This window comes from Balaenoptera borealis (assembly GCF_965194805.1).
Source record: "Balaenoptera borealis genome assembly, chromosome: 20".
NCBI lineage: Eukaryota > Metazoa > Chordata > Mammalia > Artiodactyla > Balaenopteridae > Balaenoptera > Balaenoptera borealis.
Window position 1 is genome coordinate 13,618,765 of NC_138879.1, and position 16,236 is coordinate 13,635,000.

The window sequence follows — 16,236 nt, forward strand, 5'->3', positions numbered from 1 at the left end:
GGAAGGCTGAGCGAGTCTGCTGGGCAGCCGGCCTTCTGAAGCACCAGGTAAAGGACTAAATATAAATGAATATTTTCTCCATCCCTTTCTTTCTGTCTTCTTCTTGGTTATTTCTTTAGAACACATCTGCAGATTTGTAAATCTCAGCCCACATTTTAAAGACTTTTAATAGGCTTTTCTTTTTAAATTAATGAGCTGCATGATGTAATTTTGAAACAAAGAATGAGGAGACCTGGGTAGTACGCTTGTGTGTGTCATTATCTAACTGCGGAATGATGAATTACTTGTCAGGATCGCAGGTTTCTTGTGTTTTGGCTTTAAAATTAGAATGAGGATTGGCAAACCAGTTAGAAGAATGAGATTAAAGATTTTTTTTTTAATTTTTATTTATTTATTTTTGGCTGCGCTGGGTCTTCGTTGCTGCCCGCGGGTATTCTCTAGTTGCGGCGACCGGGGGCTACTCTTCGTTGCGCTGCGCAGGCTTTTCACTGCGGTGGCTTCTTTTGTTGCGGAGCATGGGCTCCAGGTGCACGGGCTTCAGTAGTTGTGGCTCGCAGGCTTTAGAGCACAGGCTCAGTAGTTGTGGCGCACGGGTTTAGTTGCTCCAGGGCATGTGGGAGCATGCCGGACCAGGGCTCGAACCTGTGTCCCCTGCATTGGCAGGCGGATTCTTAACCACTGTGAAGAAGCCCAAGATTAAAGATTTTGTTTAAAAAAAAAAAAAAGTCCTCTCTGGCTCTAACATGCCCTGACTCTGAATGAACAGGTGGAATTGATGGGGAGTGAGGCAGGCCTGTATAGTAGTTCCATGAGTGTGAATTACATCATGTTCTAGCGATAATGAGCAGGAAGATAAAACCTCCCCACAGGGTGCTGCTGGGAGTTCTGTCCCAGAAGCAGCCTCAGGGGAGTTCTGATCAGTTACTAAAAGGATACAAAATAAAGGTCTCCAAGGCTCTGTAGTTAATCAGAAAGCAGGAATGTAGTGCCAGGTAGACTGTAAGAGAGTGTTGGGGCTTTTTATGTGATGGAGAGAACATAGCAGGACTCTGGTCCAACAGAGCAGAGCGTCAGAGGCCTCCCCATCTCCATGAAAATTGTCACCTCTTTGCCACCATCCACCTTGTGCCACATGCTGTTTAAATCTATATTTCTTCTTGGAATTCTTTCAAAGTTTTTACTTCTTTCTCTCCTCCTCGGATCCTATTTGAGGAATGTGAATGGCTCAGGTTTTTTATGTTTGTTTTTTCCTCTCTCTAGATTAACACAGCTAATGTTGAATTATGGTGCCAGGAGCTATTAGTGTAGAAAAGCAGAGAATGCAGTCCTCCCCTGGATACCTCCAGGCATGGAATTTTACTTCCATGGTGACTTCTTAGGCCCATGGGAAAGTGAGAGGCGGTGGCCTCCTGGGGGGCGGCCGACTCAGCCTCTGGAACTGGGAGCCGGAGCCAGCCCCATAGTGTGTGACCGTCAGGATGACGCAGAGAGGCATGTGAATGCAGCCGGCTGCTGCAGCTGGTGCACTTGACTCTGGGCAGGGCGTTCCCAGGAACCCGCAGGACACTGAGGACCGAGAGTGATATAACCCAGATCTGCCAGATGTGGGAGCCAGCGTGAGTCCCGCTGGACAATTCATTAAGAAACATTTTCTGGTCATCTGGGCAGGCAACACTGGCTGCTTCCCCTGCCGTCTGGGGTTGGAGGCACCCAAGTCCACATACCAGGAATCCCCAAGTTTACGAACATCTGTCTAAAATTACAGCTTGATTCTCTGAGCTGACACAGTGCAGAGCCCAGACTCCCTGATGGCCCCTGGCTTGTAATTTGTTAAAGGATTTCAACACTTCGGGTAGTGGAGGATGAGGGGAAATCGGTTAATAAAAACATAAATGGAAGTTGCTGTGAGGTTTCTGTACATTCTACTAAGAACCAGAAGTGGGATGGGAGGTTGTGAAAAGCCAAAAACTCTGCAGGCATTACGGCCAATGAAATACCAGGGATTGTGTTCTTTTTTGTTAGATGTGTGCAAAATGTGTCATGGTGAATACAAATGTATTTCTGAGAATTTGTATTTTTTTTTTTAAATCCTTGTGGATGTATAACACACAATCAGAAAAGTGCATTCATGCATCACTGGATAAAATTTCACACCCAGGTAACTGTAGTGAGTTGAATGGTGGCTCCCAGAAAGAGATGTCCTCCAGAACCTGTGAATGTGATCTTATTTGGAAAGGGGTCTTTGAGATTAAATTAAGGCTCTTGAGATGAGATCATCCTGGGTGGTCCCTAAATCCAATGACAGATATCCTTACCAGAGACAGAAGAGGAGAAGAGGCCATGGGAGAGAAGGCCATGTGAAGATAGAGACAGATTGGAGAGATACGGCCACAAGGAACAGTTAGAGACACCAGGAGCTGGAAAAGGCAAGGAACAGATTGTCCCCTAGAGCCTTCAGAGGGAGCCTGGCCCTGCCGACACCTTGATTTCTGACTTCTGGCTTCCAGAACTGTGAGAGAATAAATTTGTGTTGGGTTAAGCCACCAAGTCTGTAGTCATTTTCTATGAAAACTAAAACAATAACCAACACCCAGCTCGAGAAACAGGATCCTCATGCCTCATTCCTGTCTTCTCATCACCCCAGGATAACCACTGTCCTGACTTCCAACACCATAGATAGAATTTATGCCCTTGGAACTTGTTTAAATGGAATCATATGGTATGTGGTCTCCTGTGGCAGGCTCCTTCCACTCAGCAGTGTGTGAGATGTGTCCTATTGTTGCGTGTTTGATCATTCCCATTGCTGTGTAGTGTTCCATGGTGTGAAGATGCCACAATTTATTTATTCTTCTCCTTCTGGGGACATTTGAGTAGCTTCCTGTTTGGAGTTATTACAAATAAGTGCTTTTAGGGAACATATTGTGTATTTTGTTGGCGATATTCTCAGGAGTTGAAGTGTTATATGTTCAGCTTTAGTAGATATTGCCAAACAGTTTTCTAGTTAATTTTTAAAATATCCAATCATATTTGGAATCCTTTTGTTAAAAGGAGAATCGAATGGTGAATTCAGTAGCTGTTCTTTAATGTGGATATTTTGTAAGATCCAAGTGTTGGACACAGGATTTTCTAGGAGCAAGAACCCTCTTTCTTAGGTGGGAACTCTGCATTCTCAGTGAGGAGTACTCTATGTGTCAGAAGAACCCGTCACAGGGCAGGGCAATTGTTAGAGCCCTAACAGAGAGGCTGCTGAGCTACTGACTGTGAATTCTAAATATTCTTAACCCATCACTGGAGAGATGAATGGCACAGCTGCAGTATCCTCCACCTTGAGTGTCAGCAACAAATTTGCAATCTCGTAAGAGCTCCAGTTTTAACTCTCCTTTCCAGCTTTCAGGTTTAGTTCTACACTCTATACCTGAGAAAGCGATCAAATGATATGCAGGGTTTCTAAATATCCTGCTTTGATAGGCCTGTGGAAAAAGTACTGGTGTAGTGGAGTAAACTAGATTAAAATTCAAGGCCCCACCTGTCTAAAGTGGAGGCTGCTTCTCATTTGCCTGATGCCTCTAGACCCTTGTGGGAATAGGGGAGAGTGGGTTTGACCTTGAAGTACTGAAATGGGGCTTGGAAAGGGGAAGAAGGTGTGGTGGCAGCAACCTAGCAATCATTGTAAAAGATGTCTTTGTTTTCTTATTTCAATAGCAATGCATCTTCCTTGTAAGAATGAGAAAAATACAGGTCTGCCAGATAATACCCACAAATCTGACGCCCAGAGTTAACCACTGTTGAATATATTTGCATATACACTGCATGTATAAACCTTCCTTTCAATGCAGACATCTGTTTCTGCAGTTAACAAATATTTATTGAATGCCTGCCATGTGCCAGTCCCTAGGGATAAAGCATGAATAAACAGACAAAACCCCTGTCTGCATGGAGCTGACATTCCAGGGAGATTATGTATAAAATACTACTACTAAAATGAGATCATACGGCACACATTTATTATCAACTGCTTTCTTCCACTGAACAATACTTTTAACCTCTTTCCATGGAAACAGATATTCCGATATAACTTTTGTAGATTTATCAGTGAACAAAACCTGAACTAAACCTCTGCCCTTAAGAAGACTGCCGTTATCAGGAGTCAGCCAGCCTGCCCTATCCCTGGGATTGATCTGCTTTGTAACAAATCAAATTGTAGTAAATCAAAATTTGGAAAATAAAAGAGCCTTTGTCAGAGCAAAAGTTACCATTGGATGAAATTTGCCTGAGCACCTTTTATTGTGGAACTTGTACTTGGGCATCGTCTAGAAATGGGCCAGCCATTGGGTAGGCACATGAGATATTTTCTTTCTTTCTTTTTTTGGTGGAAGACCAGACTCTTGTTTGTTTATTTATTTTCCCAGGTTTATTGAGTTATAATTGACATACAACACTGTATAAGTTTAAGGTGAGTAGTACAGTGATTTGACTTACATATATTGTGAATTCTTTCTGCTTCTTAAGGAGTGGCGTTTACCTCCTTCAGTCTCTTGAATTTCTAGGAGTGAATATTTCCAGTATCTCCTACAGTTTATTAACCATGTCATACTCACTAAAGTTATTCTCAATCTTGCTGGCTTTGTCATCTCTGGGCTAGCATTTTTCAAACTTTGTTTCCAGGGAAAATTAATTTCCAGGATTAAAGGGTTCCATGGTTGGGAATTCCTTGGCGGTCTGGTGGTTAGGACTCCACGCTTTCACTGCCGAGACCATGGGTTCAATCCCTGGTTGGAGAACTAAGATCCAAGCTGCGCAGCGTGGCCAGAAAACAAAAAAACAAAAAAACCCCACGCACACAAGGGTTCCATGGTTGCATAAACTTGAGACATGCTAGGGTAAATAAAGTCACTATGTCCTATGATAAAGGACGTTTCAGAGCCTATTCTATGTCCATTGGCTTTGGGTCTCTCTGGAAAGGCAATCTTTTATTCATTTAACTACTATTTATTGAGCATCCATGTGCCAGATGCTGGGGTTACACTAGTAAACAGGACAGACAAGGTCTCTGTTTGTTTTTTGTGGTTTTTTAAAATTTATTTTTATTTGGCTGTGCTGGGTCTTAGTTGCATCGTGTGGGATCTTTGTTGCAGCGTGCGGGATCTTTAGTTGTGGCATGCGGGCTCTTAGTTGGCGGCATGCAGGATCTAGTTCCCTGACAAGGGATGGAACCTGGGTCCCCTGCATTGGGAGCGTGGAGTCTTAACCACTGGACCACCATGGAAATCCCAAGGTCTCTCTTTTCACATGCTAAGTGGTTGAAACAGCCGCAAACACATAAATCCGTACGTGAAGTAAATGAATAAGTAATTTCTGATAGTGATAAAAGCTGAAAAGACAGTAAAACAAGATGACATGATAGAGTGGGGATAGAGTGTTTTCACTTTGGGAAATGTTGCTTTTGATGTGAAACTGTAGCTTTGTGCATTTTAACCTTTTCTTTCTGGTTTACCATTAGTTTTATTATTACTAAGTATATTTTAAAAATCTGTATCTTGGTCTGCCGCTATTTTAACGCTACTAGTTGACTATTGGAAATGCAGGCATGTGTGACACGATACTGATGCTCCTAGTGACCAATGACAAGGCATTTGTCTGGAGTTAGAGCTGGTGGCCATTACCAGATGTGTTAATAGCTATAACAGATGCGGTTGGTACCCTGCCCATATTCCTTCATCTTTACCACTTCAGTGCACATTGGCCTGACTTCTGACTTACAGCACCTGCATTTCTTTGCTTGAAGATTTTTCTGGGCTATAGGTCACTTTGCTGCCCATGAAGCAGTGCTTCCCGGGAGCAACCCAACCAATGACTGACATACCCCAGCTCCCTCACCCTTCAGGGTGGGTAAATCTAAGGCGTGTGTCTACGTGGTTTTTGCAGGTTCCACCAATGGGGTTCAGCTCAGTTGCGCAGGGTGGTAATTGGCTTGAAACACACCATTTATTTCATATCTTCCCTTCTCTATATCACGTCCTCGTTCCTTTCACCTCCCAAATAAATTGTTTGCTCTTGAGTTCTTGTCTTTCTTTTTTTTTTTAGAAGACTTAGGGCCCCCTGCGTGTCCATGCTGTCACTTTTCACTCCTGATTTCTCTCCTGTTCCCTTTTCTCAGTTCTTTTCTGCTGGGGGAATCCACGTTAAGCGCTAGCCTATGTCAGAATCAAATGTATGACCTTGAATTCCACTCGCAGTGATTAGTCAGATAGATGACTGTTCATGTCATTTAGCTGATTATGACAAATGAAAAAAGAGAAGACAATCTAATGACATCTATCTACAGAATTACATGAGGGGAACATGAGGGGAAAACCCACTCAACTCTAGAATGATGTGGCCTGTTTTCAGTGGCTGTCTTGACCAATGACTTGGGCAACTGTACATTGCATACATTGACATGTAATTAAATGTGAGTTAGCAGTTTGTAACTATATATTAGTCAATGTAAACTCTGCTTTAAGAAAGTTGGAATGATGTCTTCGATAACAGCTGCCTACTTTCCTTTTAGACATTTGATTGAACTGGCAAATCACATTTCTTATTTTTAAAAAATTAATGGCTAAGTACATCTGGATTTTAGCTCAGGTTGTTTTAGAGAACCTGAAGAGCTAGACATTCCTCTTGCTTGGCATCCTGTTATGCCAAAATAATGAGATAAAATAGAAGAAGTTTGGCGCTATTACTAATGCAGCAGATCCTAATAATTAGTTACATTTCCTTTCCTGAAAAGCAAACATCTATCAAAAATCAAATAGTGAAAGTTTATTTTTCACTTCTTAGTTCTCAAGAAATGCTTACAAAAGATAGAATGGTTTACGAATTTGGGCTGCAAACTAGAACTTGTTAAGACAGCCTTGATGGGGATAAAGGTTTCTCATCCTAGAGGCTGACATTTTAGTATCGTCACACAGATAGAATTCCAGAATATTACATCCATTTTGACAACAAAATTACATTTAAAAAAAACCAGCCTAAAAAATTAACAAAAAAATCCAGCCTATTTTATAGTCTCATTTCTAGTGTTTTTGAAAAGCTATCAGTTATTGTTTGTTCCTGTTTCTCAAATATTTCTATTAATCTCTCATTCTGGACATACAAGAGAACTGTGTTCCTGGTCTTTTGTAGCTGGATGTGACTAGTTCTGGCTAATGACCTCTAACGCGAGCGACATAGTGCCACATTCAGCATTTTCTTGCTAGTGTGGGCCCTCCGAGAGTTCTCTCTTCCCCTTTTGTGTGGTGACCTGCAAAGTTCAAGGTGGTGACTGCTCTGTCAGCCCGGGTGTCTGAGTGATGAGAAGGATCCGAGCAGCCCTGTTGACCTGCTTGAGCAAGGAGTAAACTTTGGCTGTTTTGAGCCATGGAGATCGTGTGGTTCTTTGTTACCACAACATAACAGACCAACCCTGACTGATACAGCTATGGGCATAACATACAGCAGCTTACAGGGAGAGCACTTCTAGCTGATTCTATTATGTTGTCATGGTGACATTGCTAGAGAGTTTTTGTTGTTGATTATAAAAAGCTGAACACATATAATCAACATTGAGAAATAAATGTCTTTGTTTTTTATTTTATTTTATTTATTTATTTTAAAAAAATATTTATTTGGTTGCGCTGTGTCTTAGTTGCGGCTCGTGGGCTCCTTAATTGCAGCAGGGTGCCTCCTTAGTTGCGGCATGCGAACTCTTAGTTGCCGCACGCATGTGGGATCTAGTTCCCTGGGCGGGGATCGACCCCGGGCCCCCTGCATTGGGAGCGCAGAGTCCTAACCACTGTGCCACCAGGGAAGTCCCTGTCTTTGTTTTTTAAAAAATATTTATTTATTCTGGCTGGACTGGGTCTTAGTTGCGGCACACAGGAAACTTGTTGCAGCATGCAGACTTCTTAGTTGCAGCATGCAGACTCTTAGTTGCAGCATGTGGACTCTTAGTTGTGGCGTGCTTGCGGGATCCAGTGCCCCGACCGGGGATCAAACCCAGGCCCCCTGCATTGGGAGCATGGAGTCTTACCCACTGGACCACCAGGGAAGTCCCTAGAAATAAATGTCTTTGGATATGGGACAGTTTATATGTATTGGCCATCTTTTTTTGTGTGTGTGGAAGTATAGTTGATTGACAATGTTGTGTTAATTTCTGCTATACAGCAAAGTGATCCAGTTATACACGTATATACATACTCTTTTCAATTATGATTTATTACAGGATATTGAATATAGTTGCCCTGCTATACAGTAGGACCTTGTTGTTTATCTATTTTATATATAGTAGTTTGTATCTGCTAATCCTAAACTTCTGCTTTATCCCTCCCCCACCCCCTTTCCCCTTTGGTAGCCGTAAGTTTGTTTTCTGTGTCTGTGAGTCTGTTTCTGTTTCATCAATAAGTTCATTTGCATCATATTTTATAGTCCACATATGTGATACATATGGTATTTGTCTTTCTCTGACTTACTTCACTTAGTATGATAATCTCTAGGTCCATCCATGTTGCTGCAGATGGCATTATTTTATTCTTTTTTATGGCTGGGTAGTATTCCATTGAGTGTATATACCACATCTTCTTTATCCATTCATCTGTCTATGGATTCCATGTCTTGGCTATTGTAAATAGTGCTGCTATGAACATTGGGGTGCATGTATCTTTTCGAATTAGAGCCTTTGTCTTTTCCAGATATATGCCCAGGAGTGGGATTGCTGAATCATATGGCAATTCTATTTTTAGTTTTTTGAGGAACCTCCGTACTGTTCTCCATAGTGACTGCACCGAGTTACATTCCCACCAACAGTGTACTTGGGTTCCCTTTTCTCCACATCCTCTCCAACATTTGTTATTTGTAGACTTTTTTTTTTTTAATTTATTTTTGGCTGCGTTGGGTCTTCATTGCTGTGCGCGGGCTTTCTCTAGTTGCGGCGAGTGGGGTCTACTCTTCATTGCGGTGCATGAGCTTCTCATTGCGGTGGCTTCTCTTGTTGCGGAGCACAAGCTCTAGGCGCACGGGCTTCAGTAGTTGTGGCTTGTAGGCTCTAGAGCACAGGCTCAGTAGTTGTGGCCCACGGGCTTAGTTGTTCTGTGGCCTGTGGGTTGTTTCCGGACCAGGGCTCGAACCCGTGTCCCCTGCACTGGCAGGCGGATTCTTTTTTTTTTTTTTTTTTTTGGCAGGTGGATTCTTAACCACTGCACCACCAGGGAAGTCCCTAGACTTTTTAATGATGCTCATTCTGACTGGTGTGAGGTGGTACCTCACTGTAGTTTTGGTTTGCATTTCTCTAATAATCAGCAATGTTGAGCATCTTTTCATATGCCTGTTGGTGTATTGACCATCTTTCATTTGATTATTTTCCACTCCTTATGCTTAGAATTTGGAAATTCTGAAACACAAATGAATTTTTGGTGTTGCTGAGAATTGAATTCTGAGAAGACAGCGTTGCAGGAATTACAGAGAGCATTTTTGGAGTGGTGCCAAGGGTAATACTTGTCCTTAGAGAAAAAAATGCGAGAGAGCACAACTTGAATTGGGGGGTGGAAAGAACACATTTTCAAAATACCGCCCCTCTAACAAACACTTTCATGAGGGAGACATTTCCCCTTCCCCATAATTTTCTTCTCCATCTCCTCCTACTGTTGAACTATAGATTCTTGCATGCAGTAATTTCCCCATGAAAATGATATGAAAAATATTTTCAGTCTTCTGAGCATAACCAAATATGCAGGTTTTTAACTAGTTCCGTGAGGCATCTAAATCTCATTCCTTGCTTTCTTTGAGTTGAGTCATACAAAGGTTAGTGCTTGTCTTTGCAAAAATCAAGTTAGGTTGGGTTCCTTTGTGACAAGTATTACCCCAGACTTGAGCCTTAATCTCCCCCTGTTTACTATGGAATTACTGTGTCTGCCTTTGAATTCCAGTCCACTGAGACACATGGAAAGCACTTACTGTTCCCCTCTGGTTGAGCCCACCTGAGAGCATTAGGTACAATTCATTCTACAAAAAATGTTTTCATTTCTGTCAGACTTCTCAAGCGATTTTAACCCAGACTCATACATGGTGATTCAAAGAGTTAGTATTATCACAGATTAGCAGAATTATTTCTATTTAGACCAGAGAAGAGAACGTTGAGGGCGATAATGTCAAAAGTGGATAAATGGGTATTGTTTTTTAATTCAGAAGTGTTACACAGGGGCTTCCCTGGTGGCGCAGTGGTTAAGAATCCGCCTGCCAATGCAGGGGACACGGGTTCGAGCCCTGGTCTGGGAAGATCCCACATGCCACGGAGCAACTAAGCCCAAGCGCCACAACTACTGAGCCTGTGCTGTAGAGCCTACAAGCCACAACTACTGAAGCCCGTGCGCCTAGAGCCTGTGCTCTGCAACAAGAGAAGCCTCCGCAATGAGAAGCCTGTGCACCGCAACGAAGAGTAGCCCACACTCGCCGCAAATAGAGAAAGCCCGCGTGCAGCAACTAAGACCCAACGCAGCCAAAATAAAATTAAATTTTAAAAAAAAGGTGTGAAGTACTGATACATGCTACAAGATGGATAAACCTTGAAAATATCATGCTAAGTGAAAGAAGCCAGACACAAAAGACCACATGTTAAAAAAAAAAAAAGCCACATATTGTGTGATTCCATTTATATGAAATGTCTAGAACGGACACATCCATAGAGACAGAAAACTGATTACTGGTTGCCATAGGCTAGGGAGAATGGGAATTAAGTGCTCATGGGTATGGGACTTCTTTTGGGAGTAATGAGAATGTTCTGAAATTAGATACAGTAGTGGGCATGGTTATAGAACGTTGTGTGTATATATTAAAAACTACTGAATATTATATTTTAAAGAGTTAGTTTGGGGAATTCCCTGGTGGTCCAGTGGTTAAGACTCCGAGCTTTCACTGCCGAGGGTACAATTCAATCCCTGGTCGGGGAACTAAGATCCCGCAAGCCATGTGGTGGGGAAAAGAAAAGAGTTTTATGATCTATGAATTCTGTCTCAATTAAAAAACTCTTAATTGCCATTCTCTATTCTTAATGTCTTTAGGTTGTTTCTAAAAGTTGAACACCAAGGAACAACATTTATGTGATTATTGCTGTGTAAACATTTTCACTGCAGGTCCAGGCGCTAGGGTTATATTATCTTCTCTACAGGATTAACATCACAGACCACCTAAAAAACAGTATTTCATGCATCAAGGTCCAGATGAATTCTCTTTTCTGTACTATCAACTACAGCTTTTTTGTTTTCCTGGAGTTCCTACTTATCTTTCTTTTTCATGTGGACAAAAAATAATGTTCTTTCATCATCTAGTGTGATTACCATGCTCTCGGTTACAAGGCATCCCCTTACTTCTCAGAGCCACCATCATCTTGTCCCAGCCCACCAGCCACTGTCCTCACTGTTTCACTGCCTTGGCTCAACATTTTATTGAATTTCTTGTCGTCTTCTTTTTTTGTTCTGTTCCCTTATTTTGAAGCCTCTTAAATGGGTATACCCTCTTGGAAATTCCGAATTAGAAAAAGTACAGGAGAGATAAACTTTCTGAATCCTAGCCTGTCTGAAAATATCTTAATTTTGTTCTTCTACTTTGCCTGTGCCTCAGTTTTCTCATCTGTGCGATGGGGGTGATCATAAATTGCACCTACCTCAGCGTTGTTAATGAGGATTAAGTGTGTTAGTGTGCGAAAAGCTGTTAGACAATCTTTGGCACATAGTAAATTTGTTCAGTAAACGTTAGACCTTAATGTTGTAATTGAAGCCCATTAGATGTACCATAGCGTTCAACACTCTGAAAACGTTATATGGACTAACAGTAAAGTAATAAGATGAAAGTTTGTGTGATTAAGTAAATAATCCTATTACCGTAGTTGCACCGTAAGCTTATGAATTATTCCTTAGTGTTTTTCTTCTCATTTCATGAAGTCATAATCAGTGTTGTAGGATTTACTTGTGCTTTTTTTTTTTTCGGTCACTAGGCTGTTCTCAGCTCTCTGGATTTTTAGTAAAGCACAGTCTATTCCAGGAAATGGCTTTAAATTGTAATGCAAATTTGATTTAGATGTATGAAAGCAGCTTGGGAGAGTAACAATGCAAGCTACTTAAGGAGTTTGGAAAATTTAGGATATTGAAGATTTAAGGAGTAGGTTGGCTCAGGCACAAAAGCTCTAAAACATAAAACCATCAGGCTGATCAATCTGTAGGGGCTGTTCAAGAGGATTCTGGGGGCATTTAGGCTATTGACACTAAGTGATGTCTGCCATGGGGTAGTCGGTGCATTTGTCAATCCTGGCCTCACCTTAACCCTTTCTCAAGAAGGAAGGGACAAAGGGTTATGAGGAGGCTCTGACAGGGAGACTGGGTCTGGTCTCGGGTACTCAGAAATGTGCCTGGGGAAGTTTGAGTGAGCTCAGTCGGATGATGTTAATTTGGCAAAGTGATGGAGGTTGAGAGAACTGTGCGTTCAAAAGATCCTAGGAGGAGGGGAGCAGGTCAGTGTATCTGAAACACAAAACTAGAAAGGAGAGGCGGGTACATGCTCCAGTTAGACGAGGTACCCAGTCAATCAGGGCGTCCATGATGGGCCACGCTGAAGCCTGGGGCTTTATTCCAAGAGCAGTCGAAGGGCTTTGTCTTGGGAAGCGACAAAAACAGATTTATAGTGAGGAGAAGGAAACGGATAGGGACAAGGGTAGATTCGAGCACTCCTCTTTGGAAGCTCTTATGGGGTCCAGCAGTGGTTGTATCTTTGACCAGGGCAACAGCTGTGGGATGGAGAGAATCAGTGGAGGTGAGAGTTATTGGGAAATAAATCTCCGGGATGTGCTGGGGGTGGGGTAGGGAGGCATCCAGGATGACACTTTGGATTTCCCACTTGTAGAACTGGGCGGAAGGTGGGAGAAATTATCACATACAGAACTGCTTCCTCTCACAAATGAGTGTACGGAAGGGACTCGGATTTGAAAGGAAAAGGGTTTCTGGGTAACTTCTTTGCAGCCCTGGTATTTTCTCCAACCTTCCAGGAGTCTGTGCGGCATCCTTCCCCAAAGGACCACTTGGCCAATCTACTGAACATAAGCCGTTTTCATTTTCTTTTGTATCTGCCTGGAAGTTTAGAGCAAATGAAAACACGCCAACACTGTATAAACAAAACAGCCACTCAGATCTTCCCATTTTCTCAGGTTGGTGCCAAACAGGTCTTATCTAAAAAGCAAAGCAGCTAAAAAGGCACAGAGGCAATAATTGCTTTGCTATTCCAGGAACTGGCAGCCACATGTGCAAAAGTATTAAAGAGCACAATATCAAACTTCTGCTGAAAAGTTACAAGGAAATGGCTAAAATCTCTCTAGAACCCATTCCTCGCTGGGGCAAAAGGACCTGGAAAACATATTTTAACAAAACAGTGTTTAACGATATTCGTAATTTGAGTCATCTGTCTTTTTTTCTTGGTTAGTCTAGCTAAAAGTTTGTCAATTTCGTTGATTTTTTTCAAAGCACCAGCTTTTGGATTCATTGATTTTTCTCTGTTACTTTTCTCTGTTTTAGCTGCATCTCATAAGTTTTGATATGTTGTATCTTAATTTTTATTCCTTTAGAAGTATTTACTAATTTCTCTTGTGATTTCTTCTTTGACCCATTGGTTATTTAAGAGTGAGTTGTTTTATTTACACCTATTTGTGAATTTCTCAAATTTCTTTTTTTGTAAATAAATTTATTTATTGTATTTTTTATTTTTATTTTTGGCTGCATTGGGTCTTTGTTGCTGCGAGCGGGCTTTCTCTAGTTGTGGTGAGTGGGGACTACTCTTCGTTGCAGTGCATGTTGCCGTGGCTTCTCTTGTTGCGGAGCACAGACTCTAGGCACGCGGGCTTCAGTAGTTGTGGCACGCGGGCCCAGTAGTTGTGGCTTGCGGGCTGTAGAGCACAGGCTCAGTAGTTGTGGTGCACAGGCTTAGTTGCTCCGTGGCATATGGGATCTTCCGGGACCAGGGCTCGAACCCATGTTCCCTGCTTTGGCCGGCAGATTCTTAACCACTGGGCCACCAGGGATGCCCTCAAATTTCTAATTTCATTCCATTGTTGTCAGAGAACATGCTTTGAGTGAATTCAGTCCTTTTAAATTTATTGAAGTTTGTTTTATGGTCTAGCAATTGGTCTATCGTGGAGACTGTTCCTTCTGCACTGAAGAGAAGGTATTCTGCTGTGTTGGGTGGAGTGTTCTATGTTATGTTAGGTCTGGTTGGTTTATGGTGTTCATGTCTTTTGTTTCCTTGTTGATCTTCTGCCTAACTGTTCTATCCATTATTGAGAGTGGGGTTTTGAAATCTCCAACTATTATAGTTTAATAATCTATTTCTCCCATTAATTTTTGCTTTATGTATTTCAGGGCTCTCTTAGGGGCATACATGTTTATAATTGTATCTTCCTGATGGGTTGACCTCTTTGTCATTATAAATTGTCCCTCTTCATGTGGAGAACAGGGAACCCTCCTACACTGTTGGCGGGAATGTAAATTGGTACCACCATTATGGAGAACAGTATGGAGGTTCCTTAAAAAACTAAAAATAGAACTACTGTATGATCCAGCAATCCCACTCCTGGACATATATCTGGAGAAAACTCTAATTCGAAAAGATACATGCACTCCAATGTTCATAGCAGCACTATTTACAATAGCCAAGACATGAAAGCAACCTAACTGTCCATTGACAGATGAATGGATAAAGAAAAGGTGGAATATTACTCAGCCATAAAAAAGAATGGGATTGACATATATACACTAATATGTATAAAATGGATCACTAATAAGAGCCTGCTGTATAAATAAATAAATAAATAAAATTCAAAAAAAAAAAAAGAATGAAATAATGCCATTTGCATCCACATGGATGGACCCAGAGATTGTCATAGTAAGTGAAGTAAGTCAGACAGAGAAAGACAAATATCAAATGATAATGCTTATATGTGCAGTCTAAAAAAATGATACAAATGAACTTATTTACAAAACAGAAATAGAGTCACAGATGCAGAAAACAAACTTATGGTTACCACGGGGGGAAAGCGGGGGAGGGATAAATTGGGAGATTGGGATTGACATATACACACTACTATATATAAAATACATAACTGATAAGGACCTACTGTAGAGCACAGGGAACTCTACTCAATACTCTGTAATGACCTATATGGGAAAAGAATCTTAAAAAGAGGATATATGTATATGTATAACTGATTCACTTTGCTGAACAGCAGAAACTAACACAACGTTGTAAATCAGCTATACTCCAGTAAAAATTTTTTTAAAAAATTCTCTGCTTCATAATAAAAAAGATGTCCCCCTTTATTTTTGGTAGTGTTTTTGTTTTAAATTCTACTTTGTCTGATATTAATACAGCTATTCCAGCTTTCTTATGGCTACTGTTTGCATGATTCTTTTTCCCATCTATACTTTCAACCAATTTGTAACTTTGCATCTAAATTCTCTTGTAGATGGCTTATAGATAGATCTTTTTTTAAAAAAATATTTATTTATCTAGGCTGCGCCGGGTCTTAGTTGTGGCATGCGGGATCTTCATTGCAGCATGTTTTAGTTGCGGCATGTGGACTCTTAGTTGAGGCATGAAGACTCGTAGTTGCAGCATGCATGTGGGATCTAGTTCCCTGACCAGAGCTCGAACCCAGGCCCGCTGCATTGGGAGCTCGGATTCTTACCCACTGGACCACCAGGGAAGTCCCTCTTGTTGTTGTTTTTTTTTTTTAATCAAGCCTGATTATCTCTGCTTTGGATTGCTTAATCAACTCACAATTAGTATTATTGATATAGTTGGATTTACATCTGCTGTTTTACCTTTTGCTTTCTATATCTCATGTCTTACGTCTTTTTATGTTCCTCTATCTCCCTTCACTGCTTTCTTTTGCATTGAGTGACTATTTTCTAGTGTAGCACTTACATTATTTTAATGATTTTTTTTTAAACTATTTAAAAAGTTATTTTCTTAGTATTTACTCTTAGGCTTACCATATACATCATAATGTATCAGAATTTATTTCAGATTTATACTATAATAACTTAATTCCAGTGAAACATGGAAACTTCAGTCCTCCTCCCTCTTTTTGTTCTATTATTATTATATGTATTACAGCTGTGTGTGTTACAAAGCCAACAGTACATTGTTATAATTATTACTTTATATATTTTTAAGTCATTT

The 16,236-nt window shown here is 41.1% G+C and overlaps 1 protein-coding gene across 8 annotated transcripts in view; it reads left to right on the plus strand.

The window, feature by feature from the left end:
* Positions 1–16,236, plus strand: part of PITPNC1 (phosphatidylinositol transfer protein cytoplasmic 1) — a 266,448-nt gene that overhangs the window by 88,745 nt on the left and 161,467 nt on the right. For 2 of the 8 annotated variants that reach the window (XM_082373721.1, XM_082373724.1), the window contains one exon: positions 2,319–2,539. The exons of the other annotated variants lie outside the window; for them this stretch is intronic. In XM_082373721.1, the coding sequence (XP_082229847.1) occupies positions 2,319–2,449 (131 nt within the window). In that variant the 3' untranslated portion in view covers positions 2,450–2,539. Of the gene's footprint in view, positions 1–2,318; positions 2,540–16,236 lie in introns of those variants that run through there. 8 annotated transcript variants of the gene reach the window in all.